General features: G+C 52.8%; 1 protein-coding gene across 3 annotated transcripts in view; it reads left to right on the top strand.

Moving 5' to 3' along the window:
* TECPR2 (tectonin beta-propeller repeat containing 2) overlaps window positions 1–26,477 on the top strand; it is a 65,724-nt gene that overhangs the window by 11,014 nt on the left and 28,233 nt on the right. For all 3 annotated transcript variants that reach the window (XM_059685830.1, XM_059685812.1, XM_059685821.1), the window contains exons 3-12: window positions 179–307; window positions 5,244–5,375; window positions 9,864–10,021; window positions 12,751–13,063; window positions 14,176–14,308; window positions 16,141–16,458; window positions 17,633–18,624; window positions 20,223–20,406; window positions 22,060–22,233; window positions 25,641–25,821. In XM_059685830.1, coding sequence (XP_059541813.1) covers window positions 179–307; window positions 5,244–5,375; window positions 9,864–10,021; window positions 12,751–13,063; window positions 14,176–14,308; window positions 16,141–16,458; window positions 17,633–18,624; window positions 20,223–20,406; window positions 22,060–22,233; window positions 25,641–25,821 — 2,714 coding nt within the window. The remainder of the gene's footprint in view (window positions 1–178; window positions 308–5,243; window positions 5,376–9,863; window positions 10,022–12,750; window positions 13,064–14,175; window positions 14,309–16,140; window positions 16,459–17,632; window positions 18,625–20,222; window positions 20,407–22,059; window positions 22,234–25,640; window positions 25,822–26,477) is intronic.

Genomic DNA, 26,477 nt, shown 5'->3' with positions numbered 1-26,477 from the left:
TGTCATTTCAACAATTACAAACCTGAAATGGGAAGGAGGGTTTAGCAGATTCCGTCATCTCCCTGCACCGTGTGCACTTTCCCAGGGGTAGAGAGCTGCTGCCTTTGCAGGGTCCTCTCCGCCAGGATGTTCTCCGGAAGCCGCCTGCTGACAGGTGTTTGCACATTTCCTCTTTCAGGGGAAAACAGAAGCCATCACGGTGGTGAAGCTGCTGAGCTGCTTCGATGACCTGGTGGCCGCAGGCACAGCCTCCGGGAGGGTTGCCGTCTTCCAGCTGGTGTCGTTGCTGCCCGGGAGGAACAAGCAGGTGAGCCAACAGGGTTCAGCATCTCTGACCATCATGGCAAATCCCCAGGGTTTTAAGTGAAAACCCTCATCTGCCTAGACAGCAATGGCCAGGAAAGCTCACACTGTGTTCTTGGTCACCAGGTAGCATTTTTGTTCTGGTAGGACACTTGGCAAAAAGCACATGTGGTGATTTAAATTCCGCTGGGTAATCTCTGGCTGTTCTCTGGGTGTTGAAGGTACATAGGTGTGCCATGCCAGCACGGCCATGGGTGAACCTGAGGGGGGCGGTGAAGGATCAGAAAAGACAGACAAAGAGAATACAGCTGGGGCTAGGTGGATCTCCGACACAGACCCAGCCTGCAAGCCAAAGCTTTATCTTATAGTCAGAGCACACAAAGCAAAACAAGAGAAGTGGTCAACATGATTACAATGCTCTTATGAGTTTCACCTTGTTTTGGCAGCACTTGCTGCACCTCCCACAGCCCATTAGCTCCTTAGGAAGAAATTAGGGAGGACTATAAGGTTAAGCTGAATTATGCTAGGAGGGCTCTGCCCTCCAAGCTGGGCCTTGTTTGTGGCCCTGCCACAGGTCAGTCCGAGGCTTGGCCCAATAGCCGCTCCCTACATCTCCCCATTTTTTTGTTTTTAACCTACTATAATATCCATAAAAGTAAAACTTGAATATCAAGAACAAAACTCTGGCTATTGAAACAATAACAAAACAATGCCAATGCAAAAACCAAACTACAGACATGTTAACATTTTCAGCTATAAAATGAAAGTTATCTACTCAGAGTCCTCGGACTTGGCTGTGCAAGGCTTTACAGATGACTGGCAGCTCACCAATGCTAGCATAGCCAGAAACATGGTTGAGCGAGTAGCTTCCACTTCTTGCTTTTCTACTATCTGCTGGACTTCAGTCATTAACTTCTTCAGCTGACCCCATGTTGACACCTCGGTGCCTTGCGTCTCCACATCGCAGTTCTCAGTCTTTTGAATGGAGGGACAAGAAGCTTCTCTGGGCACCCTGCACCTCCTCCAGCCGCCATCTCCAGGAGACGGTGCCGCTTTTCCATCTCCTCTGTCTCATTCTCCTTCCATTCCTTCAGTGTGCTGCTTGGGGCTACTCCTATCTGTGGCTGGAGTAGTCAATTGTCTGCAGCCACAGATACAGGTTGAGGCTCCAGGTGCAAGGTCCTAATTCATTTGTTCAGTCCTTCTCTGCGGATTCATGTTTCTGGCAGGAATCCACCCGGGCTTGGAGGAGTTTTCTGGAAATACACCAGCATATCCTCGACCAAAGGTTAACAAGGAGTCGGGACCCTTCCATAAACCAGACTCAGGATCTTTCCATTTAACCAAACCATTTTCCTTTGGTTTATTCTGACAACAGTGTAATTCCATAGGTGTCTTGCCATCAGCATTTACAAGTGGAAAAATTCAAAGTTACTAAGGTTTGGTGTCATTTACTTACAGGAGATTTCACCACTGTTCCCCCTTTTTGTTTTTCAAGTTGGGATTTTAGCCACTGATGTTGGCGTTCTGTAATTGCCTGTCCTTGGGAATTGTATGGTAGTCCTGTAATGTGTTGAATTTTCTATTTTTTACAGAATTGTTGGAAATGACAGCTTGTGTCACTGAGTCATTTTAATCGAGCAGTCTCAATTCTGTTTACCAGGCCAGCAGCATAGGCAGAATCAGAAATAATATTAAGAGGCTCTTGGATATCCTGCAGTGCAGCCTTGATAGCTTCTAATTCAATTCTTTGCACAGAAGTATGACTGGTCTGGATGACTCGGTCTGAATTCATTGCATGATAGGTTAATGCTCTAGGAATAGGTTCCTGCCTAGTATTTTTTGGTATAACAATAGGGGTGTAATATAAAAACTGTAGTAACTTATATTTTAGTAGGTGACAACTAATTTCCCCTGAATATTCACTTATTTCAATTTGCCAATTTAAATCAGTCTGAAATAAGGTTTATCTTCTAACTTCATTTGTCCTTGGGTGTGGACAGTAAATGACACTAATTGGATTTCTGCTATCAGTCTTTTTGAGTATATAGACATAAGCTTTGTTTAAGGAGGCAAAATGCAAATTACTTACTTTTAAATGTCCTTGGTTTAGGTAAGATAGGATTTACCAGATGGCCCCAAAACGATTGGCATTTATGTTTTTTAGATAGTTGCAAACTGCTGTTACATGCGCGCCACGAAATTAGAGATTTTTAGATAAGGTCTTAACTAATTAATATCCTCTAATAATTTCTAACAATTATTAGAAATAATAATTCAGCAAACTCCGAAGTTTTAAGTTACCAGAGACTTTGAAAACTATGTTTAGTAATATATAATTACTACTTAAAAAACATTTACCATATACCTTTCATTTTAGTTATGTATATTTTGCCTTAACAACTTTGAGATTTTAAAGCTAATTATTATTACCCAAGGCATTTTCTTTGGCCAATTCTGTAACAGAGATGACTTACTGACTTTGAGTGGCTTTAATGTTAAAGTATTATTTTATTTTCCTTTATAAAAACAGGAGTGCCCCTGGGACCTGTGAGGCAAACTTGGAATGAGGTCCATTATTATTCAAGAATTACCCATTATTATGGCCCAAACCCAGCCTGTGTATTTCCTTTGTGTCACCTTTGTCATCTTTTAAAGAAAAACAGTCTGGGGCCTATTCTATAGCATCTGTGGAGATGGGGCTTCGGCCAAGAGGCCACCAAAATCGGGCGGGGTGCGCCTTGTCTTAAGCTAGCCTTTTTCTCTTCATGGATATAGAAATCCCAGACGCATCCCTAAATTGTGAGAAATGTCTCATCCAAATTTCAAATGACGGACTGGGAAATAAAAACATGACGAAAACGAGACTTTTAATAACACTCCCGAGAGTGGGCGTCCATTTTACAGGATCACCAAAGACCTAGTAATTAATGGGGGGGCCTTTTTTAGTTACCTCCCTTTGTCTAGAGCAGCGGTTCTCAACCTGTGGGTCTCAACCCCTTTGGGGGTCAAACGACCCTTTCCCAGGGGTCGCCTAAGACCATTGGAAAACACACATATAATTACATATTGTTTTTGTGATTAATCACTATGCTTTAATTATGTTCAATTTGTAACAATGAAAATACATCCTGCATATCAGATATTTACATGACGATTCATAACAGTAGCAAAATTACAGTTATGAAGTAGCAACAAAAATAATTTTATGGTTGGGGGTCACCACAACATGAGGAGCTGTATTAAAGGGTCGCGGCATTAGGAAGGTTGAGAACCACTCATCTAGAGAATTTTCCTAGAACCTGTCCTGTGTTATGGGCCACACGTATCGCTCATATTCTCTCTCCCCACCCCCACATCCCGTTTGCTCTGGAGAAATTTAGTAATGGCCTGGCCACCTACTGTTTGTTTTCTGTGAAGATAAAGGCATGCTTAATAGACTAACAATAGACAAATTAAACCAAATAAAAAAGACAGATAAAACAATAATCAATAGACAAGCACGCATAACACATAGACAAGACTTAATAAATCGGAGCTCTTTCCATGGATCTTTCCGATGTTTCACATGGCCTGGGACTTAAACCAGAATGCAGCTTAGACCTCAGCCTGTTCACAGATCTCACCCTATCCTGCTCTCCACAGCACTGACTGGCATCTAGAGTTGTTTTAGCTAAAACCTGCCCATCCCGAGGCGTCAGGTGGTGATTGTCAGACGAGCATCAGAGCGCTTTGTGAAAGGACTGTTAGCCCATTTTCTCCAGCTGGGGAGCCAACCCCACCAGAGCCAGAGGGTCCGGGGCCTTGGGTGTGACAGACTGTTGATCCCAATACGAAGTGGGCATAATGCAGGCAAACAAGAGCCCACCTGGTTAAAGATGACCAGGGCACTCATTTTCCTTGAGCCTGATTTAAGAGAGGACCTTTTGACACCTTAATTCCTTTATCCTTGAGCATGCAAGCTAACAATTTACAATGATGTTTTTGCCTTTTACTCGAATTCTGCCCCATTATAACCTGGCTGAAATCTAAACGTTCCTTGTTCACTTACGGTCGCAACTCCGAAGCTGGCACAGGCTTTGTGTGCGGTGAATTTCCCCATCTTTCCGGTCAACTTCCCACCTTTCCAGTGAATTTCCACTTTTCCTTTTTCACTTCATTTTTTGCTTAGGCGACTCTTCTCCTCCAGATTCCTATTGGGGTGCCAGATGCCGCGTTCAGGGCAGCTACGGTTCAGGATCTGCTCTGTCTTTGTAGTCCTCAGATTTGGACAGTCTTAATTTAAGAAATTTAAAATTGCTTCATTGGGCATTGTTTTAGAGGTCCCTTTCCTGAGATCCTCAATTTCCCATGTTTTACACCTAGCTGCTACCAAACCTCGCTCCCTACCCTACTTTTGCTTTCTGCACCTGCCTCACGGGAGCGTCCTTGCACCTGACAACTGCAGTTCCCCCAAACTCAGGTGCCTGTTTGGGCGCCATATGTGCCACACCAGCACGGCCATGGGTGAACCTGAGCGGGGGGCCGTGAAGGATCAGAAAACACAAAGAGAATACAGCTGGAGTAGGTGGATCTCTGACACAGAGAGACCCAGCCTTCAAGCTGAAGCTTTATTTTATAGTCAGAGCACACAAAGCAAAACAAGAGAAGTGGTCAACATGTTTACAATGCTCTTGTGAGTTTCACCTTGTTTTAGCAGCACTTGCTGCACCTCCCACACCCATTAGGTACCTAGGAGGGCTGTGCCCTCCAAGCTGGGCCTTGTTTGTGGTCCTGCCACAGGTCAGTCTGAGGCTTGACCCTATAGCCGCTCCCTACACATAGGCAAATGGGACCCAGCTCCCCCATAAATGGGATGGTTCCGTCCACCTTGTCCCCAAAGCTCCACCCCCGTGCTGATCCTTCCTGTCTCTTGTGTGACGGTGACTGTTTCTTCCTAGCTCCGGAGATTTGATGTCGCTGGGATTCACAAAAACAGCATCACAGCCCTGGCGTGGAGCCCCAATGGGATGAAACTGTTCTCTGGAGACGACAGAGGGAGAATTGTCTATTCCTCTCTGGACCTAGACCAGGTAAAATTATGTTCAGAAGCACCGCTGGCCTGGTGTTTGGGGAAATGGTGTTCATCATTGCATTTTTAGTTAGTCAGCATGTGTTCTCCATCATCATCCTGTTATCTCAATTGTTAGGAACATTTTCTTTCAAGGACTTTTCTAATGTTTCATGAGCCTCTACTTCGTGATAAAAGAGCCATGGCCTTTATTTGTACTGGACCATCCACTTTTTCATTCTCTTGTCTCTTCTACTAAGAAAAGAAGCCACCGTTGTTCCTAGTTCCTTGAGGGTTTGTAGGAACGAGGTGACGCCCTCCCTGATCAGCTGGACAGAGGCCAGCGCTTCCAGTGGCGCACAGCTCACCCCTCGCCCGGCCCTGCCGCTGTGAGATGACCAGGTCCAGCCCCACCCTCACGTTTCTTTATTTAATCCTCCACGAGTCCCCTGAGCTGTGTTCTCACCCAGTCAGTGGAGGAAACCACTCCAAGAGCCACAGTCAGCAGGGTGGGACCACAAGCTAACTCCTGGCAGAGCTCAGCTGCAGACCGAGCTCCCACCGCCAGCCTGCCTTCCCCCTGCACATTGCCCTCCGAGGTGGCATGGCCCTTCCATTTTCTTATTTGTAGCCTTCACGCCGAGCGCGGGGTAGGACTTCAGCAACTACTAGCGGAGTGGCTCTGTCCCTCCGACCCAAGACTGACTTCTGATGGGTCCTCTCCAGCAGTAGCTCAGACTGTCTGGTCTCAGGACCCCTTCACACTCCTAAAGTGGGGACCCAAAGTGCTGTTTTCTGTACGAGTTCTACCTGCTCAGTGCACCCTGTTAGACGTCAGACCTGAGAGAGGAAAAAATACTTATTAAATTTATTTTTAATAATAATAGACCTATTCTATGTTAACATAAATAACATTTTTATGAAAATATTCTCAAAACAAGTAGAAAGAGTGGCATTGCTTTACATGCTTGCGAGTCTCTTTCATACCCGGCTTGGGGAAGACGGCCCGCAGTCTGTCGCAATTACATTGTTTTGCTTGGAAGACATAAGGAAACTCCAGCCTGTGGTTAGAAACGGAGGAGTGTTTTAATAGCCTTTCCAGAGAATTGTGGGTATTCTTCTTTAGTTCTGTCACAAACTGACTAATGGCAGTGTCCTGAAAGGTTAGTTACAGTATGGAACTGAAGCCGTGAGGTGAATTTTTTGTGCTCTTACCATAAAATCCACTGGTCCGTCTTGCAGTCAGAATGGCCCTTTGATCCACATGCGATTTTGTAACGTGCACAGGTCACTTAGAACATATTGAGCCCTTGAGCGAGGGCAGTCTTCCAAGTGTTGACACATTTGATTATGTAATACGGAGGAGAGCAGCTTTGTTAGTGTCGCCATTCTGATCAGAAAAGCCTGACACCCTGGTGTGGCCTATTGCAGGCTGCACTGGGAGAACCGCTGTGCGGAAGCTGTCCTGTGACACTGCTGAGGGTGCCCGTGTGTCCTTTCCTACCGCCACTCGCCGGCCCGGCCTGTGGGCAGCGCACAGGACACTACTCAGCAGGAAGCAGTGTCCTGAGCAGTCTGATCCTTTCTTCCCCGGCTTTATTGAGGTTCTGATCGTTGTTTTTTAAAGACTCTGTGAGATTTATAAAAATAAAGCCATAGGAGGATGTAGGTTTTTGTAAAATGCAGTACAGTAAATTTCATTGCGTTGCAAGGTAAGTGAGAAACTAAAAAGCTGCCGTTTGCATAACTGCAAATGTGGGTGGGAAATCTGCCTGAACAGTCCTTGGAGCTTGAGGGGATGGGGCTTCTGTGTCCTCATCGTGGTGACGGTTACCCGGCTGGGTCCTGTCACAGTTCATGGAGCTGCGTCTGGAGGGCGAATTGTCCCCTGTAAACCTGACGGTGAGTCTGAGTGCTGCTCCGCGGCCCTCAAGGCCTGTGATAGCACAGCAGTACTTCTTCCCGGAGAAACTGGCTCAGGAGAGGAGTGACGGATGCAGGCAGATCTCTGCCACCAAGAAGGAGAGTTTGTGTTAACAGCAAAGTGCCTTCTAGATATTACTTTTGTTCTTTAATACATTTAATACCATTTTAATTTCTTTCTAACCTCCTGTTTTCTCTGACCTTTCAGTCTGCAGGAATAAAATGTCCCCAAAATTGCATTGAACTGGGGGCGGGGGGGAGTATAGTATGAACTTAGCTGGTTGTAATCACACTAATTTTATGGAAAGTACCGTGTGGTCCTTTATAATCCTATCTAATAAAAGAGAAACATGGTAATTGGCGTACAACCGCTACCCTTCCCATTGGCTAATCAGGGCGATATGCAAATTAACTGCCAGCCAAGATGGCGGCCAGCAGCCAGGCAGCTTAAACTGAACATGAGGCTTGCTTGCTTCAGTGACGGAGGACTGCAACGTTCCCCGCCTGCCTTGCCGGCCTCTGAGCCTGCAGTTTAAGAAACATTGTAACAAAAATAGAAGCTAAACAAAACCCCAGAAACCAGCTTTCAGCGAGCTGGGATCTCAGAGCTGGAGTTGATACAGAGTTTCGATTATAGAACCTAAACAAACCAGATACCTGCTTTCAGCAGCTGAGCCTCAGAGCTGGAGCCAGGCTAAAGCTGGCCCAGTATAAAAAAAGAAAAGAAAAAAGGAGCAGTTGGGAGCTTCAGTCCCAGCCTGAAAACAGCCCTCAGCCCCTCACCCAGACTGGTCAGGCACCCCAGTGGGAACCCCCATCCTGAAGGGTGTGTGACCAGCTGCAAACAGCCATCATCCCCTCATCCAGGCTGGCCAGGCACCCCGGTGGGGACCCCCACCCTGAAGGGTGTGTGACCAGCTGCAAACAGCCATTATCCCCTCATCCAGGCTGGCCAGGCACCCCAGTGGGGACCCCCACCCTGATCCAGGACACCCTTCAGGGCAAACCAGCCAGCCCCCACCCATGCACCAGGCCTCTATTCTATATAGTAAAAGGGTAATATGCCTCCCAGCACCAGGATCAGTGGAGCCACGAGGCCTCCCGGCACCGGGATCAGCATGACAGGGGGCAGCACTCAAACACCCTGATCGCCCTGCGGCTCTGTGTGTGACAGGGTGCGGCGCCCCAACCGCCCCACCCCACAGGCCCTGCTCTGTGTGTGACGGGGTAGAGCCATAACCTCCCCATCGGCCCTGCCCTGAGTGTGAGAGTGGTTGCACCCCAACCCCCTGATCGGCCCTGCTCTGTGGGTGATAGAGGGCGGCGCCCCAACCCCCCCCCCCCCACGGGCCCTCCTCTGTGTGTGATGGGGTAGAGCCATAACTTCCCCATCGGCCCTGCCCTGAGTGTGACAGTGGTGGCGCCCCAACCCCCTGATCGGCCCTGCTCTGTGTGTGACGGGGCGGGCAGTGCCCCAACTCCCCTATCAGCCCTACTCTGTGAATGACAGGGGGGAGCTCCCCAACCCCCTGATCGGCCCTGCTCTGTGCATGACAGGGGGGAGCTCCCCAACCCTCTGATGGACCCTGCTCTGTGCGTGATGGGGCAGCGCCCCAACCCCCGATTGGCCCTGCTCTGTGCGTGATGGGGTGGCGCCACAACCTCCGCATCGACCCTGCCTTGAGTGTGACAGGGGGCGGTGCCCCAGCCCCCCAATCGCCCTACCCTGAGCGTGACTGAGGGTGGCATCGCAACCTCCTAATCTGCCCTGCTCTGTGCTTGACGGGGCGGTGTCCCAACTCCCCAATCGGCCCTGCTCTGAGCCCGACCAGGGGCTGCACCTAGGGATTAGGCCTGCCCCTCTGCCACCCGGGAGCAGGCCTAAGCCAGCAAGTCGTTATCTCCCGAGGGGTCCCAGACTGCGAGAGGGCACAGGCCGGGCTGAGGGACCCCCCCCATACCCCCCCCCCCCAGTGCACAAATTTTTGTGCACCGGGCCTCTAGTAGGATAAATAATACTTGTGGTGCAACATGTTTCTGCTTAGGTGTTTATGAATTTTTCTTTGAATGATCTACTGAGATATTTTAAAATAAATTATACAGAATTTTTAATGTTTCTTGTCAAGCTTGAGGTAGTCTGAGATAGATGTTAACCTTGACTGTTTTCTCTTTAGTAAGAACTTTTCCAGATAATTTCAGGGCGATGGGTTGACACCGCATGTGATGCGAGTTAAAGTGTGCACTTTTTTTTTTTTTTAAATAGACTTTATTGATTTTTTACAGAGAGGAAGGGAGAGAGATAGAGAGTTAGAAACATCGATGAGAGAGAAACATCGATCAGCTGCCTCCTGCACATCTCCCACTGGGGATGTGCCCGCAACCCAGGTACATGCCCTTGACCGGAATCGAACCTGGGACCCTTCAGTCTGCAAGCCGACGCTCCATTCACTGAGCCAAACCGGTTTCGGCAAAGTGTGCACTTTAAGGGGAACTTGGCCTAAATAAAAGTAACAGAGCGGGTGCTTTCCTAGTCATGGAGGAGGTGGGGGCTGGGCCCTGCGTGGGGTAACCGGCCTGCCTCTGCCAGGGCGTCTGCAAGTCCCACCTGGTGCTGGAGGAGCCGTCCTCCATCGTGCAGCTGGACTACAGCCAGAAGGTGCTGCTCGTGTCCACCTTGCAGCGAAGCCTGCTCTTCCACACCGAGGAGCAGTCTGTCCGCCAGGTCGGGGCCCAGCCGAGGAAGAGGTGAGTTTCCCGGAGTGCAGCCTGCTGGTCACGGGCTGACGTTTTCCCAGGGTTCCGGTGTGCCGCGTGCAAGCCCACACGGCTCTAAGCCTGGGGTTCCGGAGGGCCCCCAGCCTGCCCTGGACACCTCGGCCCGGCCTCTGAGGAAGTTTGTCCCTCAGCCACTCTGCCAGGGGTGCCAGGGTCTGGGGGGGCAGCGGGGGAGGGAGGAGACGGGGAAGAGGTGAAGGATTCTGGGCTGGGATTGTCCCTCCTTTGACCTGATGCCAGAAAGAAAAAGTGGCAAGAAGGATTAGGCCAAGCCCACCTGCCTGCCTGCCGTGGGAAAAGGCAGCAGCAGCCCGTGGGTGACCAGGCCCCTGGTAGGACTCTGTGCAGGGTGGGCGTGGGGGGACTGAGGAGGGGTGGAGGGAGGGACAGTGGGAGCTGGACGAGTACCCAGGAGAGGACGCCCGGGCTGGGAAGGAGGAGAGGGTGGGGGGTGGTGAGTGGGCAGCGGGCTGGCTTGGAAGTGTGGTGGAACTGACACGCTGGTGAGGGCCGGGGAGGCTGGTAGTGCCGGTGCCATCGGGGGAGGGCGGCTGAGGTCAGCGGGTGCAGCCAGCATTGATCTCTGTGCCCCACACACAGGGGGAGCTTATTCTCTGTTCTGCATGGCAGCCCCCCCCTCCCCCCCCCCCTCCTGAGCAGCCCTTCCGTCAGCAGCTTGGTCTGTTCATAGCAGTCACCTCCTGCCGGCCCTGGAAAAGGCATATTGACTCATGGGATCACCAAGCAGAATTGATTTGACAGGAAAGGCAGGGGAGGGGTGGCCGCCCTGCTGGAACTCCTTTGCGTCTCAGGGCCGTGATGAGACGGCGTTGCTGGTTAGAGAGGTGTCTGTGGACACCCTCAGTTGGTAACAGTCTTCGTTTGAAAGTGAATTTGACCCATGGTATCCTCCTTGGACCCTGTCCAGAGGGTTGTCGTTACTGAGGTGCCGTGGGGACCTAGCGAGACACAAAGGGCAGAGAAGCACCCACATACTTTATCTGTGGCCCCTGGGGTCCCCTGCGGGGATGGGTGTTCTGCGGTGCTGTGCGGTGCAGAGACACAGCACACAGGACCGACACTCTCTGGGCGCGTGGGTAGAGTGAGGGGCAGCTCCCAGCTGTGAGCGCCTGCAGCCGCGTGCATGCAGGTGAGCGACTGTGGGGACTCAATCCTCACCTCAGCCTTGGAGATGGGAGTTACTCTCCCTTTTTACAGACTAGAAAACCGAGGTCTAAAAGGGCCGCACACCACATAGCTAGGAGGTGTCGATGTGAAGCCAGTACTCTTTTTTAATTAGTTTTTAGTGATTTTCAGAGAGAGAAGAAGGGAGAGGGAGAAGGTAGAGAGAGAGAGAAACATTGATAGGCTGCCCCCTGCACACCCCAGCTGGGAATCGAGCCTGCAGCCCAGGCATGGGCCCTGAGTGGGAATCGAGCCAGTGACTTCTTGGTGTCTGGGCCAACACTCAACCACTGAGCGGCCGCTGGGCAAGCCAGTCCTCTTTCTACTGTTCAAAACCAGAGAAATATTTTGGAGAGAGAATCAGCAGGACTTAGGGTTGATTTGAACCTCTTAACACATGAGCTGGTGAAGGCTGGGGTTTGCCAACGTGGAGCAGTGAGGCGCAGAGACTGCTGGTGGGAGTGTCGTCGGGGTGGTCGCTGGGAAAGTTTGAAGTGGTCTCCAGACTTCAGTTTCTCTCACTCAGCAACCCACAGTCCCGCTTCCGCGATCTCCACAAACTGGCACCTGTGTACTCGAGGTCACGTGCAAAAATGCGCCTCGCGTAGCTGTGCAGAACGGAAACGGGGAAATCATTCAAATCGCATCCACATGGGAGTATGTGAGCAAGCGTGGGGTACTGTGTGGCGGTGACGGTGAATGAGCCACAGCCTTACCCGGGAAGGACGGATCTGAGAAACGCTCCTGTGTCATGTTAAAAGCAAGTGTCAGAAGTGTGCAGAGAGCAGCCACAGTGCTCATTCAGGAAACATGGGCTGTGGCTCACCCATCAGCGAAAGGAAGGGCCCAGGGAGCACTAGCAGCCTAGCGGCCACCCCTAGTAGAACAGCAGGCACTTCGTGGGGCCCGGGAGCATGAGGGAGGGCTCCTGGGTGTATGCGTCACAAACAATATACCACATGTATGACACATGTTCTTTTGTTAGTGTTCGATATTTCATGGTTTCAGAAGGGAGATTTGGTCCCTCTGACAGTTTAGAAAAACTCCCGAAGGACAGCCTGGACCCCAGACATGAAGCTCGTGCGTGGGGAGTGGGCGTGAGGCGGTGAGCAGTGGAGCGGTCTCAGCCGGGGCGGCGGGCAGACCGGAGTTGCCAGCTCCTGCTTCAGTTTTCTCTCGAACAGGAGTCGTAATATTTGCCTCGCAGGGTCGTGGGGATTACACAAGAGCGTGCAGCTAAAGCAGTGGGTGCAGCGCCACAGGGAACACAGGACGTGGTGGCCTGGGAACTGGGAGGTGCGCTCATGGGTGCACCCTCCTGGGTGTCGGGAGGAATGTGAGGAGAGACCTGTCGGCTGGGTGCAGGGCTGGCTGGTTCCGTTAGCAAGAGAAACAGAAAAGGGTCCTCAGGAATCTGTCTTGTTTGTTAGGCTTAGCAAACATGCCTGTTGGAGTGAGCAGCAGCGGTCGCTTTCAATCAGCCGTGTCTTGTTTCTTTCTTTCTTTAATTCCAGCACCGGGAAATTTGGTGCTTGTTTTATACCAGGACTTTGTAAGCAAAGCGATCTGACCTTGTACGCATCCCGGCCAGGGCTCCGGCTGTGGAGGGCTGACGTCCAGGGGACTGTGCAAGCCACGTTTATCTTAAAAGATGCCTTTGCTGGAGGAGTCAAGCCCTTCGAGTTGTACCCGCGCCTGGACTCCTTCGACCCGGGAAGTGGCAGCTTACCCGAGAGGCACCTGGGGCTGGTTTCCTGCTTCTTCCGGGAAGGCTGGGTGCTGAGTTGGAACGAATATAGTGTTTACCTTCTAGACACTGTCAGCCAGGTAGGTGCTGCACCCTGTCCTGGTGTCTCGAGGCTTATCTGGGGCTGCCGCTCAGGTGCTGGTGGGAATGGAATAGGTTCTCATGCTTTACTTGTCCCTCTGGGCCAGTCAAGGAAATCAGGTGAAGGTTTGATTATTTGTGTAGATTTGAAAAAATACTTGAGCCGAAACCGGTTTGGCTCAGTGGATAGAGCGTCGGCCTGCGGACTGAAAGGTACCAGGTTCGATTCCGGTCAGGGGCATGTACCTGGGTTGTGGGCATATCCCCAGTAGGAGATGTGCAGGAGGCAGCTGATCGATGTTTCTCTCTCATCGATGTTTCTAACTCTCTATCTCTCTCTCTTCCTCTCTGTAAAAAATCAATAAAATATATTTAAAAAAAAAAAGAAAAGAAAAAGAAAAAATACTTGGTTTGCTATTCATAGTCCTGCTTCTGGCCAAGAAATGGTGGGGGTTTTTTGCACTTAAGCACAAAATTAAACTTGTTCTTTGTAGTCTATTGAGTCATGTTTCTCCTGACTGCCAGTGGCTGAGTGTGTGAATGAAGGCCAGCTTGGCAGGAACAGTAGCAGAGAGTGACTCCCGCGGCCTCCCCAGGGCGGCCTGAGCCGACGGGGCTCTCTCCAGCTTCCTTTCCACCCTGTTCTCGTACCCTTGGTCCCTCTGCCCAAATGGAGACACGTCATTTTACCATTTCTGTTTAAAAATCATGGTGATAATAGATTATTACTATTAGAGTCAGATATAGACACTTAAAAAAAGTTTCAGTTTCTCATTTTACAAGCAGAGCTGTGTGAGGTCGCCAGGCAGGTCCTGCAGGGAGGAGGAGCTCCGTGTCATAGGGAGTGGGGAGCAGGTGAGGACAAGGTCCAGAGAGCGGCCAGGAGGTGGGAGACTGCTCCTCACGCATGTGAATTTACTGGTGAGGAGTAGACGCCAAGTCAGACCCCGCTCAGTGTCACCTGACTGTGGGTTGGACCACCTACCAACTTCCATGAAGTTTCATAGCAAAACACAGGGGACGTACTTGGGTCCCTATGCTGCTGGTGTGTGCTCAGGTCTAGTAGAGCAGTCTTGCCTGGGGTTGTGATTTTGCTTTTGTTTCTGGACAGGCCACGATTGCTGGTTTGGAAGGATCGGGTGATATCGTGTCTGTTTCCTGCACAGAACATGAAATATTTCTCTTAAAGGGAGATAGGAACATCATAAGGATTTCGAGCAGGCCGGAGGGACTAGCGTCTGTAGGTTTGTATTGGAAATGCAGGTACTGTGTGTGCAGTGGCAGCTTTTATTTATGACACTGACCATTTTGCTAAATGATTGTGGCTTTATCTGAACAACGAAGGCATCTAGCAGGCTTCTTATGATTCTTAAAATACTCTGTATGCCACTGTCCTTGAAGGCTCCCTACTTTGCGGCCTGCATCAGGCAGGTCTCCCCTTGGTAGAGTTGCTCCCATGGGTCTGGAAGGTGGGAGGTCGGGTGAGGGGGAGCGAGAACTCAGTGCCCACTCAACCGACCGCTGATACTCCAGGCAGCATGTGGGACTAATGCTGCAAAAGACCTAGACTTGCATAAGATTTTACAACATTTAACCCGTCGTCTGGGACATACTTCACCTACCACAGCTCGTCCTGTAGAACTGTTATCCTCTGTGCCTTTGACTTTTGTTTGGTAATTCACACGAGCCCAGATTCTCACGAGCAAAGGACCTTATGTGGCTTCTCGGGCACACGTCACAGCACTAATGCTTGGGTGCTTAGTGAACTGGCTCCTGGTGGGAACCAGAACGGCTACGTGCTCAACATTCCCGATCTTACAGACCCTCAGAACAGCCGCATGGGAGGTGCCCAGTCTCAACAAGGTGCCCGAGGGGCCCAAAGACACCACCTCTGCGCTGCATGAGCCAAACACGGGGCATCCGGTCCCAGAGCCCCTTCATTTGCGGGGCCTCTGATGTCACAGAGCAGTGCCACGGGGTTCTGTTGGTCTTTTACAACAAGCCTGTAGGAAGTGCAGGACCCCTGTCCCTCCACCCACCGCCTTCCTCATCCTCCCCCACCACCCCAGGGGTTGGAGTGACTGTCCCTCCCTCGCTCTGTATTCGCACTGTCCGGCAGCTGGCCCTGTCCACACCTGGCTGCTGAGGACTGAGTGGCAAGTGCAACTGAGGAGCTGCCTTTCAATGTTTCATTTTAATTCGTCTGAATGTAAACAGCTCCGTGGGTGGTGGCTTCTGTGCCGGACAGCGCAGCGCCAGACCGAGCGCTGCCGTCCATTCGCTGTGTGACCTGGCACAGGCACCGCCCCGCCCTGGGCTTCACGCAGCAGGGCCTGCTCTGCGGTCCCGTGAGCCCCAGGAGCCGCTCTCTGCCCGACAACCCCGGGAAAGGAGGGCCGGCTGCCGGTGACGGCCGCGTCTCAGCACCTGGAACGGTGTCTGGCACGCAGTAGATCCAAGCGGCCCCCGGTCCTGTGCTGAGGAGTGACTGGAGCCGCTCGGGCCCTGGGGACCTGCTGGTGTCGAGTGAGAGAAGGGCGGGCCATGGAGGGGGACACTTGCCTGTTCTCTGTGCTGGGCCAGAGCCCGGGCGCTTTCCCGGCCGCTCCTCTCCCTGCCTCTGCCTGGAGCGGGCGCTGCCTGGGCTAATGAACATGGTCTTGAATTCGCTCTGGTGGACACCTGCCTTTCCTCCCTGATGTGGAGAAGTGTCACCACAGGCATGCAGATGTTTTCAAAGCCCCTGGGCACATTAACGGATATCCAGGGCCCGGGGTGGCACAGGCAGCACAGGCCCTTTGCAGACAGGCCCCTCCTCTGTCCATTATTCGTGAGTCAGTGAGAGGCGCTCTGTACGCAGTGGTGGTCCCTTCCTATGCAGTTACTGACGAGACAGCGGTGGAGACTTTGATAGATGAGCTGCCTGGAGAACAAAAACCGTTGATTGGAATAATTTGTGCGATTCTTTGAGTTTTGTGAGTTCTCTGCATTCAGAGGCTGGTGTGTGGGATAAGTTAACATAAGAGCACGTCGACTCCTGGATACACGGTGGTAAAACGGAACTCTTCTTTCTCAGTAGGAGACAGTCTGGAGACGCCAGGATGCACAGAGCAAGTCCCCACGCAGCACACAGAGAGGCCGCCAGGGGCCACAGTCTCGGAGCCGAGGCTCAGGGGCGCTTCCGTGGCCAGCTCCGTGGCCAGCGAGCCGAGGAGCAGGAGCAGCTCGCTCAACTCCACCGACAGCGGCTCCGGGCCCCAGGCAGCCCTGGAGCTGGGCAGGGGCAGCCAGCCCGCCCCGCAGAGGTTCAGTGTCATTAGCTCAGAAGACTTCGACCAGGAGCTCGTTGTGAAGCCTCTCAAAGTGAAGAAGAGGAGGAGGAAGAAGAAGGCAGGTACGTCTGTGTGGGGCACACGCCAGTGCCTCCGCTCCCGGGGGCCTTGGGAGTGCTGGTGCTGAGTGGGCACTCGCCCTTCACACGACAGGTCAGCAGAGAGGGTCCTCAAAACAGTGTTCCTCCCCCAGAGGAGGCGCGCTGCCAAGTTCTGCCCTTGACGCGGGAAGCGTCGCCGTGAGGGTAAATAGGAGCGCCCACCTGTGCGTGGGGCGCCCTGCCTCCGGCCAGGTTCTGTGCTCTTCGGTCTTTAAATAAAAGTCTGGCTTACTCGTGTCTACCGCTTCCTAGACAGAGACATTGGGAACCTCACTGGAGGGCATGAGACAAGAGTGACCCCGTGTCCAGGTGGATCATTCATGTTGACCGCCGGGCCGGGTGTGTTTGCTACCAGACGCGGGGTTTACATGGAATATCTTCAACTTCAGGCTCCTCTTAGCTAAAGACATTGCAGTATTGAAGGGAATTTTACCAGATTCCTCAGCACTTTCATAGCTTCTAAAAGTTGGTCTGTGGTTCATTTGTTCTTTTATTTTTCTGAGTGACATGTCTTGAGGGAAGCCTCAGAGCCCATGGCATGTGGGATGTTTGCATCCATTTAAAATATCCCTGCGTTGGTGTCACTTGTACTTAAGAGGTTTGTTCTTTGCCAGTTTAAAAAGTATTTTTTCATTTGTTTAAAACATTTTTTTCTTTACTTAAAATATATTTTTCTTGAGCCAGAACTCTTTTTTTTGAAAAAAATATATTTTATTCATTTTTTTACAGAGAGGAAGGGAGAGGGAAAGAGAGTTAGAAACATCGACCAGCTGCCTCCTGCACACCCCCTACTATGATGTGCCCGCAACCAAGGTACATGCCCTTGACTGGAATCAAACCTGGGACCCTTGAGTCCGCAGGCCAACGCTCTATCCACTGAGCCAAACCGGTCAGGGCGAGCCAGAACTCTTTTAGAGAGAAAGGAGAAGAGAGAGAAGTATTGTTCCACTTACGTCTGGATTCATGGATCACTACTTCTGTGAGCCCTGACCGGGGTCAAACCCACAGCCTTGGCGTATTGGGGATGATGCTCTAACCAACGGAGCGACCTGGCCAGGGTCTTAAAATTGTTATTTTTGATTCGTGTCTTTATGGAGGACCATACCTCATTTTAAACATTCTTATTTTAAATTAGAAGGTGGAGGCAGGAGCGCTTGGCACAGTTCCCTTGAATCGACTCCCTGCTGTGAGTTTCCTGATGACAGTCCCCAGTCCCTGAACACAGACCTGCTGTCCACGACCTCAAGTTTGGGCAGCATCGTGGATCGGGTGAGCACAGAGTCTCCCGACTGGGAGAGCAGCCTCAGTGGCGAGGTGAATGGTGTCCTGCAGGAGAACGATGACCCGGAAGCATTCAGTGTCCTGGAGGCGCCTGAGCCTGCCCCTGACTTACTCAGCGAAGATGACAGATTGGAGATACCGCGATGGAGCTCGGCAGGCGAGACGGAGCTGCATGGTTGCGGGTTGCGCCTACCCCTGCACCCGAGGGGAGACGTGGAAGGTGGCGAGGTCACAGAGCTCGAGAGGGAGCCTCATCCTGCGGACAGTGGACCCAGTAGCAGACAGTCACCTTGCCAAGACCAGGACAGCCCTGCTGAGGCCCAGGAGGAGGGGGGCTGCGAGCCTGAGGATCCCCAGTGCACGGTGTCTGAAGCCTCTCTCCTGGACTTGCCCCCCGTGCCGTCCAGCCCTAGCTGGGCCCCCAGTGCTGGGGACAGGCTGCTGGAGACCAGAGTGAACAAAGGCAGCGCCAAGGAGACCGGCGGAGAGCAGGGCCTGCTGATGCACGTGGCGGCTCCTGGCCACCTCGGTTCCCATCCCTGGCATGCCGTCACTGATGATGGCACGGGCCAGAGAGCAGTGGTTGCTTCCGAATGTGACCTGGGGAGTGTGGGCGGATGGCTGACTCCTCCCGTTTGTGCCTCGACGGCCAGCGCCCAGGACCCTCGCCCCCAGCATTCCTCACGGGATCAGGTGCAGACGTCCAGCGACGAGGAGGACATCTATGCCCAAGGGCTGCCCTCTTCATCCTCGGAGACGAGTGTGGCGGAGCTCGGAGGCAGCCGCTCCCTGCAGGACCTGAGCCAGCCGGCCGACGACGACACTGGGCTGCTGAAGTCCGATCAGGTATGTGGTCTTCAGCTTCAGGGACGTCATCGGCGACCTGTGTTCCTTTTTATGGGAAGAGGTTCTATTTCTACTGCAAAACCTGCGGGACAAGTGTTTGAAGTCTGGGTGGGGGCATTTCCAGTGCAGGGCCTGCGGATGGCCTGGATTCGTGCTGACCTGTGTCCCTGCTCCATAACCCGCGTCTCCGCAGGAGCAGCGTCCTGCCAGCACAGGCACTAGTTTTGGTCGCCTCGGGGAGGCCTGACTTGGCCGGGCCATTCCAGACACCGGTGGGCAGAGGACCAGCACTGGCGGTGGAGAGAGCTCTGAGCAGGTGGGAGGCAGGGACTGTCCTCGCCGCCGCCTCAGGCTGCCCACGGCACCAGCTGCAGGAGCCCGGCGCTGGCTCCTCGGCCTGCAGCACTGGCGCCACGGCTCCCGCAGGCTGGGTCCAGTGCCTCGGGCCTCCGAGCCCACGCAGCAGGAGACGATTATGAACCGTCCTTGGTCATTTATTTAAAAAGTGCTTTTTAATTAGTGTTCACTTCCCTGAGCAGGTAATTACTGTTCGAGGTATTTGGTTTCAGAATGATCCGTGTGTGGTAACTTTTCCTACCAAGTGGGGGTGAGTGCGGTTGTGAGTGTGAGCGGCAGCCACCTGCGCTTCCTGCACATCCCGCCAGGTTCTCGGCGCTGGTAACAGTGCCGTTTGGGCAGGCACCATGCCAGGCATCACAAGTTAACTCGTTACTTCTCTAAAAACAGAACAAGCCAGGAGGTGGGCACTGTTGTCCCACTTCACAGAGAAAGAAACTGAGCCTTGGGACAGCTGAGTGGCTTACACATAGCCAGTGAAACGGGTCAGCTTTAGCTCAAGCGGTTACTTCGGATTCTGCTTGTTGCAGACACATAGCCAGAGAAAGGCCAGGCTGCTCCCAGACCCCTCTCGACCTGCTGTCTCGAAAGTGGGACGCACAGCTCCCTGGTTCTGGGACGAAGTGCCAACGGCCTGGCCTCCGTCAGTCTCTGGCGTGTCTGTCTGTTCTAGTGCCTCGGCTGCCAGCAGTTTGGAGCCAGGCGTGCCACAGTGCATGTGACAGCAAACGGCATCACCAGGCGGACGCGGTGTGGGGCAGGCTCTAGGGATTCGGGCCAGAGCTTAGAAAAGTCCTTCCCCAGAGGAGAGGGCGCCTGGCACTTTGAGGACCTTTCTCCTGCCTTCATGCCCCTGAGGAAAACCTTAGTCCTCACAATTCACCCCACAAACCAGGAGCATCCCGGCCAGATTGCCTTGTGCGCGAGGATTGGGACAGAGACTGAAAGTGTGGGCTGGAAGGGGTCAGTGCGGGGAAATGGATATCTGTCATATTTCCAACAATAAATACCTTTAAAATTGATGAAAACACACACAACCAAGATGGTGGCGGAGCTGCTCCTGCTAATGTCGGTGGTGAGGTGCTGCACAGACACGTCTGTTGGTGGGCTGTTCCTGTGGGCAGGGCCAGGTCTGCCCTGGAAGCATGATGTCAGGAAGGACGGCTTAGCACACAGGGCCCCCCAGGGTGACTGCAGCAACGCAGCCGCGTGCCCTGCACAGAACTCACCGCTCTCCTTAGTTTGCAGAAAGCTGGATGGGCTACTCTGGCCCCGGCCACGGCGTACTCAGCCTGGGGGTCTCCGAGAAGCACGTCTGGTGCCTGGACTACAGAGGCGGCCTGTTCTGCAGTGCCTTGCGGGGCGCCGGGCTGCGCTGGCAGAAGTTCGAAGATGCCGTCCAGCAGGTGGCAGTCTCGCCCTCAGGTTCGCTTGCTCTGCTTCCCGCCCCAGGGTCACCACCCGCACTGGGGGTCCCTGCAGCCCATTCCACAGTCAGCTTCTCTCCGCGCCCCCCCCCCCACCCCCAGGAGGAGGGCTTTCTCCAGACAGATGCTTCGTTTGCTGTCAGTTAAATAGTGTGAAGGGATGCTCAGTCTGAGTTTTTGTTTTTTATTAATGGCAGCGGTAACACGTGAACATTTTCCGTAGGCTAGACGAATAACTTGAATTTTGAGGATGTGGAGGGAGATGTTAACGTGCTCCTTATAAAAATAAAGTGCATTTCTGTTTCTTAGCCTTGCTTTAACGCAGCTGAACTAAGGAAGATGGGCCGGTGCACGTGTGGGATATGTTCAGGCTATTTGGTTTCCTTTTGAGAAATCATTTTTAAATGAGCTATATACATATTTTCTCTGGGTGACTGATCTGCTCCCTGACTGTAGAAAGAAAAAGCACCCATTGTGTGCTGCCACGATCGTCCACTTTGACCTAACGGGTGCCGGCATCCCTGAATGAGGAGCCGCTGGGCTGCAGTGCCTGCTCACTGTTCAGTCGTGGTGTTTCCCACCTCGCCTGTTGGGGGGCGGGCAGGCAGAACAGAGGTGTTTCTGTGTGTCTGCCGGCAGTACCTGGTTTGTTGCTAGGGTGCTGGTAGGAAGTCCTCCTAGAGTGCGTCTGACCTTGGACTGTCCTCTGTGCCTTCGCGGTGATTCCCTTAGCTCCCCCTGGGCTTTGTCACTGTTTAAAATACTAGCTTGTCGGGTTTGCTTGTTTGAAAAGTGCTTTCCTTAGAGGCTGACTGAGACCGCCTCCTCCACCAGTGGGCATTATGAGTGTTTCAGTTCTTTCTGTCATCCCCTTTGGGCTCATCTCCTCAGCCATTTAGACGCTTCGGTTCTTCCCTGACCCTGTTCATTGCCTTATGTTTCCAACCCTCCTGTCCCTCGTTCTCCAGTGAGAGCTCTGCCTCCAGAAGGTGGGTGTTCTGTGTCAGCACCTGAGCCCTGAGCCATGGCACTCAGGGGGGCTTTGCTGGGGCACCTGTCCTGCTTCCTCTCCTCAGGCGCACCCTCTAGCCCAGCTGCTGTGCTTTCCGTCATTCCTGGGCAGTGGCTTCTCACACACGGGTGCCCAGCCTGTGCCACACCCCCGTCTACGAGGCCCCCATCTTCCCTTTCGCCGTCCCTCCCCTTCTTCATGTCCATCAGACCCCGTGAGTGAAGAAAGCACAGCCCCAGTCAGGTGCCTCCTCCTCTGCGTCTTGTCCATGGAGCTGGTCCGGAAGCGACTCCCCTCTGACGCCTGCAGGACTCCCGCCCGCGGCAGGGCACCACTGCGACTCCCGTGTTCACGGGGGCTCACCTCGGCCACCTGGGCATGAAGGCCCCGCCCCTGTTCAGTGTGATGAGTGCCGTGTGCTGTGTTGGTGAGGTGGTCTTGCCATTTCACAGATGAGACCAGATGGGCGACACTACGTGACAGGACACCCAGAGCCACACTGGCAGGTGGAGGCCCCAGATCAACCTGGCACTGAGGGCTCTTCCCAGTGAGGCTGCAGCCAGGGCGGTGTTGAGAACCCCCTCCCCAGCGCCCAGGGGAAGGCTCCCACATGATCTGACGGGCGCTTTATCTGCACAGGAGCCCTCCTCTGGAAGATTGAGCAGAAGTCTAACCGGGCTTTTGCTTGTGGCAAAGTGACCATCAAGGGCAAACGGCACTGGTACGAGGCGCTGCCCCAGGCCGTGTTTGTGGCACTGAGTGAGGACGCTGCCTGGGTCATCAGGACCAACGGAGACCTGTACCTGCAGACAGGTAAGGGCGCGCCCGGGGGGATGGCTGCTGTCTGCGCCCTGCTTTGTGTGAAAAGCCATTTAAATTAACACCTTCTAAAAAAAGAGTGCTTGCCAACAGATATACTCGCTATTTCCTGCTACTGATTCAGATTCAACCAGGACAAATGTAGGGCAAGAACGAATGGGATTACTTAGTGAGGAGCAGAAACAGAACCTTGTTCTCCTTCCTCGTGCCACTGCGTGTCTCTTACCTAGTGGCAGGGTGGGGTCTGAGAGACCGCTGCCCTGCACGCACTCACATGTAGGTCAGCAAAAACGAGGAGTCGTCTGCTCCAAATAGCAGTTCACGGAAACTGCCCTGAGGGGGCCTTCGCTGCTGGAGGATATGCAGGGGGACTTGTTTATTAAAAGGGGTCTAATGAGCCAAAACCGGTTTGGCTCAGTGGATAGAGCATCGGCCTGCGGACTGGGGGGTCCCAGGTTCGATTCCGGTCAGGGGCGTGTGCCTGGGTTGCGGGCACATCTCCGGTGGGGGATGTGCAGGGGGCGGCTGATCGATGTTTCTCTCTCATCGATGTTTCTAACTATCTCTCTCCCTTCCTCTCTGTGAAAAATCAATAAAATATATTTTTTAAAAAAAAGGTGGGGGGGTCTAATGAGAGTCCGTGTCCATGTGGGTCCCAGAGCAGTGATTCACGGGACTGGGGAGGATGGGGGCAGGAATTCGTTGTTCATCCTCACCCAAGGATATTTTTCCATTGATTTTTAGAGTGGGAGAGGGGAAAAGAGAGAGAAACATCGATGTGAGAGAGACACATCGATTGGTTGCTTCTTGCATGGGCCCCGACCTTGGGCCCAGGTATCTGCAACCCAGGTATGTGCCCTTGACTGGAAATTGAACCCGGGGCCCTTCAGTCTGCAGGCTGGTGCTCTAACCACTGAGCAACCGGCCAGAGCCAGGAGCTCTTTTCTGGTTGTCAAGAGACCATATTGGATTTCCGTAAAGATCAGTCTTCTAACCAGCAGTATTGCTGGTGCCAAATGTTGTGATCAGTCTTACGAACTATCAGGGCTGATTTCCTGTAGATTCAGAGCCCAGCTGTGGGAGGGCCAGCGCATCCCAGAAGCCTGCTGGAGCCCTGGGGGCAGCTCCTGGGTCATGGGCCAGCCCTGGCCCCTGGCCTACTTCTGTGTCTTCCTTCCAGTGGAAGGAGCTCTGGGGATTTGAGTTTGGTTCTTGGTGGGGAAACGGGTGCTCCTGCCTGGGGGTGAGGAGCGGGTGGCCTCATAACCAGCAGTCTCCAGGGCAGTGGTTTCAGATGAGCCCTGTACCCCCTAGACCAGTGGTCAGCAAACTGCGGTTCGCGAGCCACATGAGGCTCTTTGGCCCCTTGAGTGTGGCTCTTCCACAAAATACCGATTTCTGCGCATGGGCCATGGAGTTTCAATCGCACTGTACATGTGTGCCCGCACATGGTATTTTTTTAAATATATTTTATTGATTCTTTACAGAGAGGAAGGGAGAGGGATAGAGAGTTAGAAACATCGATCAGCTGCCTCCTGCACACCCCTCACTGGGGATGTGCCCGCAACCAAGGCACATGCCCTTGACCGGAATCGAACCTGAGACCCTTCAGTCCGCAGGCCGATGCTCTATCCACTGAGCCAAACCGGTCAGGGCCCGCACGTATTTTGTGGAAGAGCCACACTCAAGGGGCCAAAGAGTCGCATGTGGCTCGCGAGCTGCAGTTTGCCAACCACTGCCCTAGACCTACTGGGTTACAGTCTCAGGGAGGCCCGAGGACTTGTGGGGTAAGAAGTCCTGCAGGTGAGTCACACCTAGTTTGTGGGAGGAAGTACACCCCAAGGCCTGCGATTGAGCAAGATGTGTGTGTGACCAGTGGGAGCACATTGAAGACCATGCAATATGGGGTGCAGGTCCTGCCCGCTCTCCTGGAGGGCCTGCTGCTCGCTGGGCAGAGGTGCCAGGAGTCAGGGTGAGAGCCCCTTGGGGAGTCAGGTGCTGCCCCAGCAATGGGCCATGCTGTTCACCTAGGAAACACAGGGTCTTCATGTTAACATGGGCGCCCCTTCCACACACACACACCAGGTAAAAGCAGGGCGAGCGGCCCTTCGTTGGAGCTGCTCTGAGAGGGTGGCTGGAGGCCTCAGATGCTGCCGACCCCTCTGCTCACCCTGAAGCTCCAAGGGGCACAATGTCCACAGGGAAGGGCATCTCTGAGAGCTGGCTGCTCTCGGCCTGGGCCCCGTTCTTTGGGGTCTGGCTGCTCTCTTGCTCTGGGTGTTACCTGTCCAAAGGCCATGTGCCTGATGCTTCAAAAGGCCAAACTCACAATGTCAGCATTTGGGGCGAGGGAAGGTTTATTTACGGAGAAGTCCCCAGCCTAGAAGGTGGGCGGCTCAGGCTTCTTTTATGTCTGGGGAAGGGGGAGTGGGAGGGGCAAGAGGTGATGGGTGACTGAAGACATCTGGGCACCAGCAGGGTCCAAGGAAGATTGTGCCAAATGATGTGAGTCTGGTCATGCGGTTCCTGCAAATCTCTGATAAATAGTCATTCTGTACATCCTTCACTTGCCTCCTCGGGAGAGGCACGTTCTGGTAAGGAGAATTCCTCTGACGATTCGCACGTCTGTGTGCAAGAAGCTGTTATCCTAGAGGCCGTGGGAACAAAGCAGGCAACAAGATGGAGCCAGAGGCTAGCATCTCGCTCTGGCACGGGCTTCCCGCGCCTTTCAGGACACCTTACGTACCAGACTCCGTTGTTACTCCTGGGTTTCCCAAGGGCGTCTAAAATGCTGCACCTGATGTTACATTTCAGCACCATTTCCCCGTTGTGTGTTGACAACACCTATTTTCCCTTTTTTACTGAACTTACTGGGGTGACATTGGTTAATAAAATTATATAGGTTTTGGGTACTATTCTATAATACATCACCTGTATATTATATTGTGTGTTCACCATCCAAAATCAAGTCTCCTTCCATCACCATTCATCCCCCAATTACCCTCTTCTACCTCCCCCCGCCTCCCTCCCCTTGGGTAATTGACTAGACCTTTTATTTTATTTATTTTTCATCCTCACCTGAGATTGTTTTTGTTGATTTGAGAGAGAGAGAGAGAGAGAGAGAGAGAGAGAGAGAGAGAGAAACTTCAACGTGAGAGAGAAATGGACCGGTTGCCTCCCGTACATACCCCCAACCAGGGATTAAACCTGCATCCTCTCTGTGTGTGGGATGATGCTCCAACCAGTTGAGCCACCCAACCAGGGGCTGACTAGATCTTTTAAAAAGCACTTATTACAAAGGAATATAGCAAAATACCAAAAAGAAAAGTAAGTAAACGTGACAGTGAGGTGTGACAGCCCGATTGTGTGTGCTTGGGGCTTCCTGTCCATCTCTCCGGCAGGTCTCAGCGTGGATCGCCCCTGTGCCAGAGCCATAAAGGTCGACTGCCCGTACCCACTGTCCCAGGTGACAGCCCGGAACAGCGTGGTGTGGGCGCTGACGGAGCAGAGAGCCCTCCTGTACCGGGAGGGCGTGAGCAGCCTCTGTCCTGAAGGGGAGCAGTGGAAGTGTGACATCGTCAGGTACCGGGCCTGTGTGTCCCTCCTCTGGTCCTTGTCAGCAGGGCGCCCCTCAGGCGTCCAGGGGAGCCTTCCCGGGAAGAGCTGGTTCCCTGGGGGTTTCCATGGTAATGGTGTTCTCTGCAGTTGTCAGAACCGGCTTGAGCAGCCTGACCTTGGAGACACATTCTGTCTATCTCTGACGCACTGCATGTTGGCTCAGAGCGCAGCTTTGTCAATGCTGCTGCCTCCTGTGCAACCCCGAGCTGCACACACCACCCGTTTCTCAGGACTGTCTATTCAGAACTGCCCAGTGTCGGGGGCGGGTGGGGGGGGGGGTTCTCTTTTAGAATCTCGGATGCTGTAGAGCCAAATACTTTTCTTTATTATCCTCCTAGTCAATTGAAATTGACCTCTGAACTGTAATTTATTGGTTACATTATGCCTTGCAAAATTTTAATTACAGAATTACTATCCAATCATCTTGCTAATATGAAATTATTAATAGCCCTTAGAAAATTAGATTCGGATATTGGTTTGCATTTAGCAACCCAGGAAAGTTGAGCAAGTCCCCATTGTAAGCCAGAGCTGCTGCACTGCATGTGCGAAGACCACTGAGCCTGCCCTGCCTCACAGAGCTCCCAGTGGGAGTGTGAACTGACCCCTCGGTTAGTGCAGAT

This window comes from Myotis daubentonii, chromosome 1 (assembly GCF_963259705.1).
Source record: "Myotis daubentonii chromosome 1, mMyoDau2.1, whole genome shotgun sequence".
In the NCBI taxonomy this organism is placed as follows: domain Eukaryota; kingdom Metazoa; phylum Chordata; class Mammalia; order Chiroptera; family Vespertilionidae; genus Myotis; species Myotis daubentonii.
Note: the sequence above shows the minus strand (reverse complement) of the source record. Positions and strands in the feature narration are given on the sequence as shown.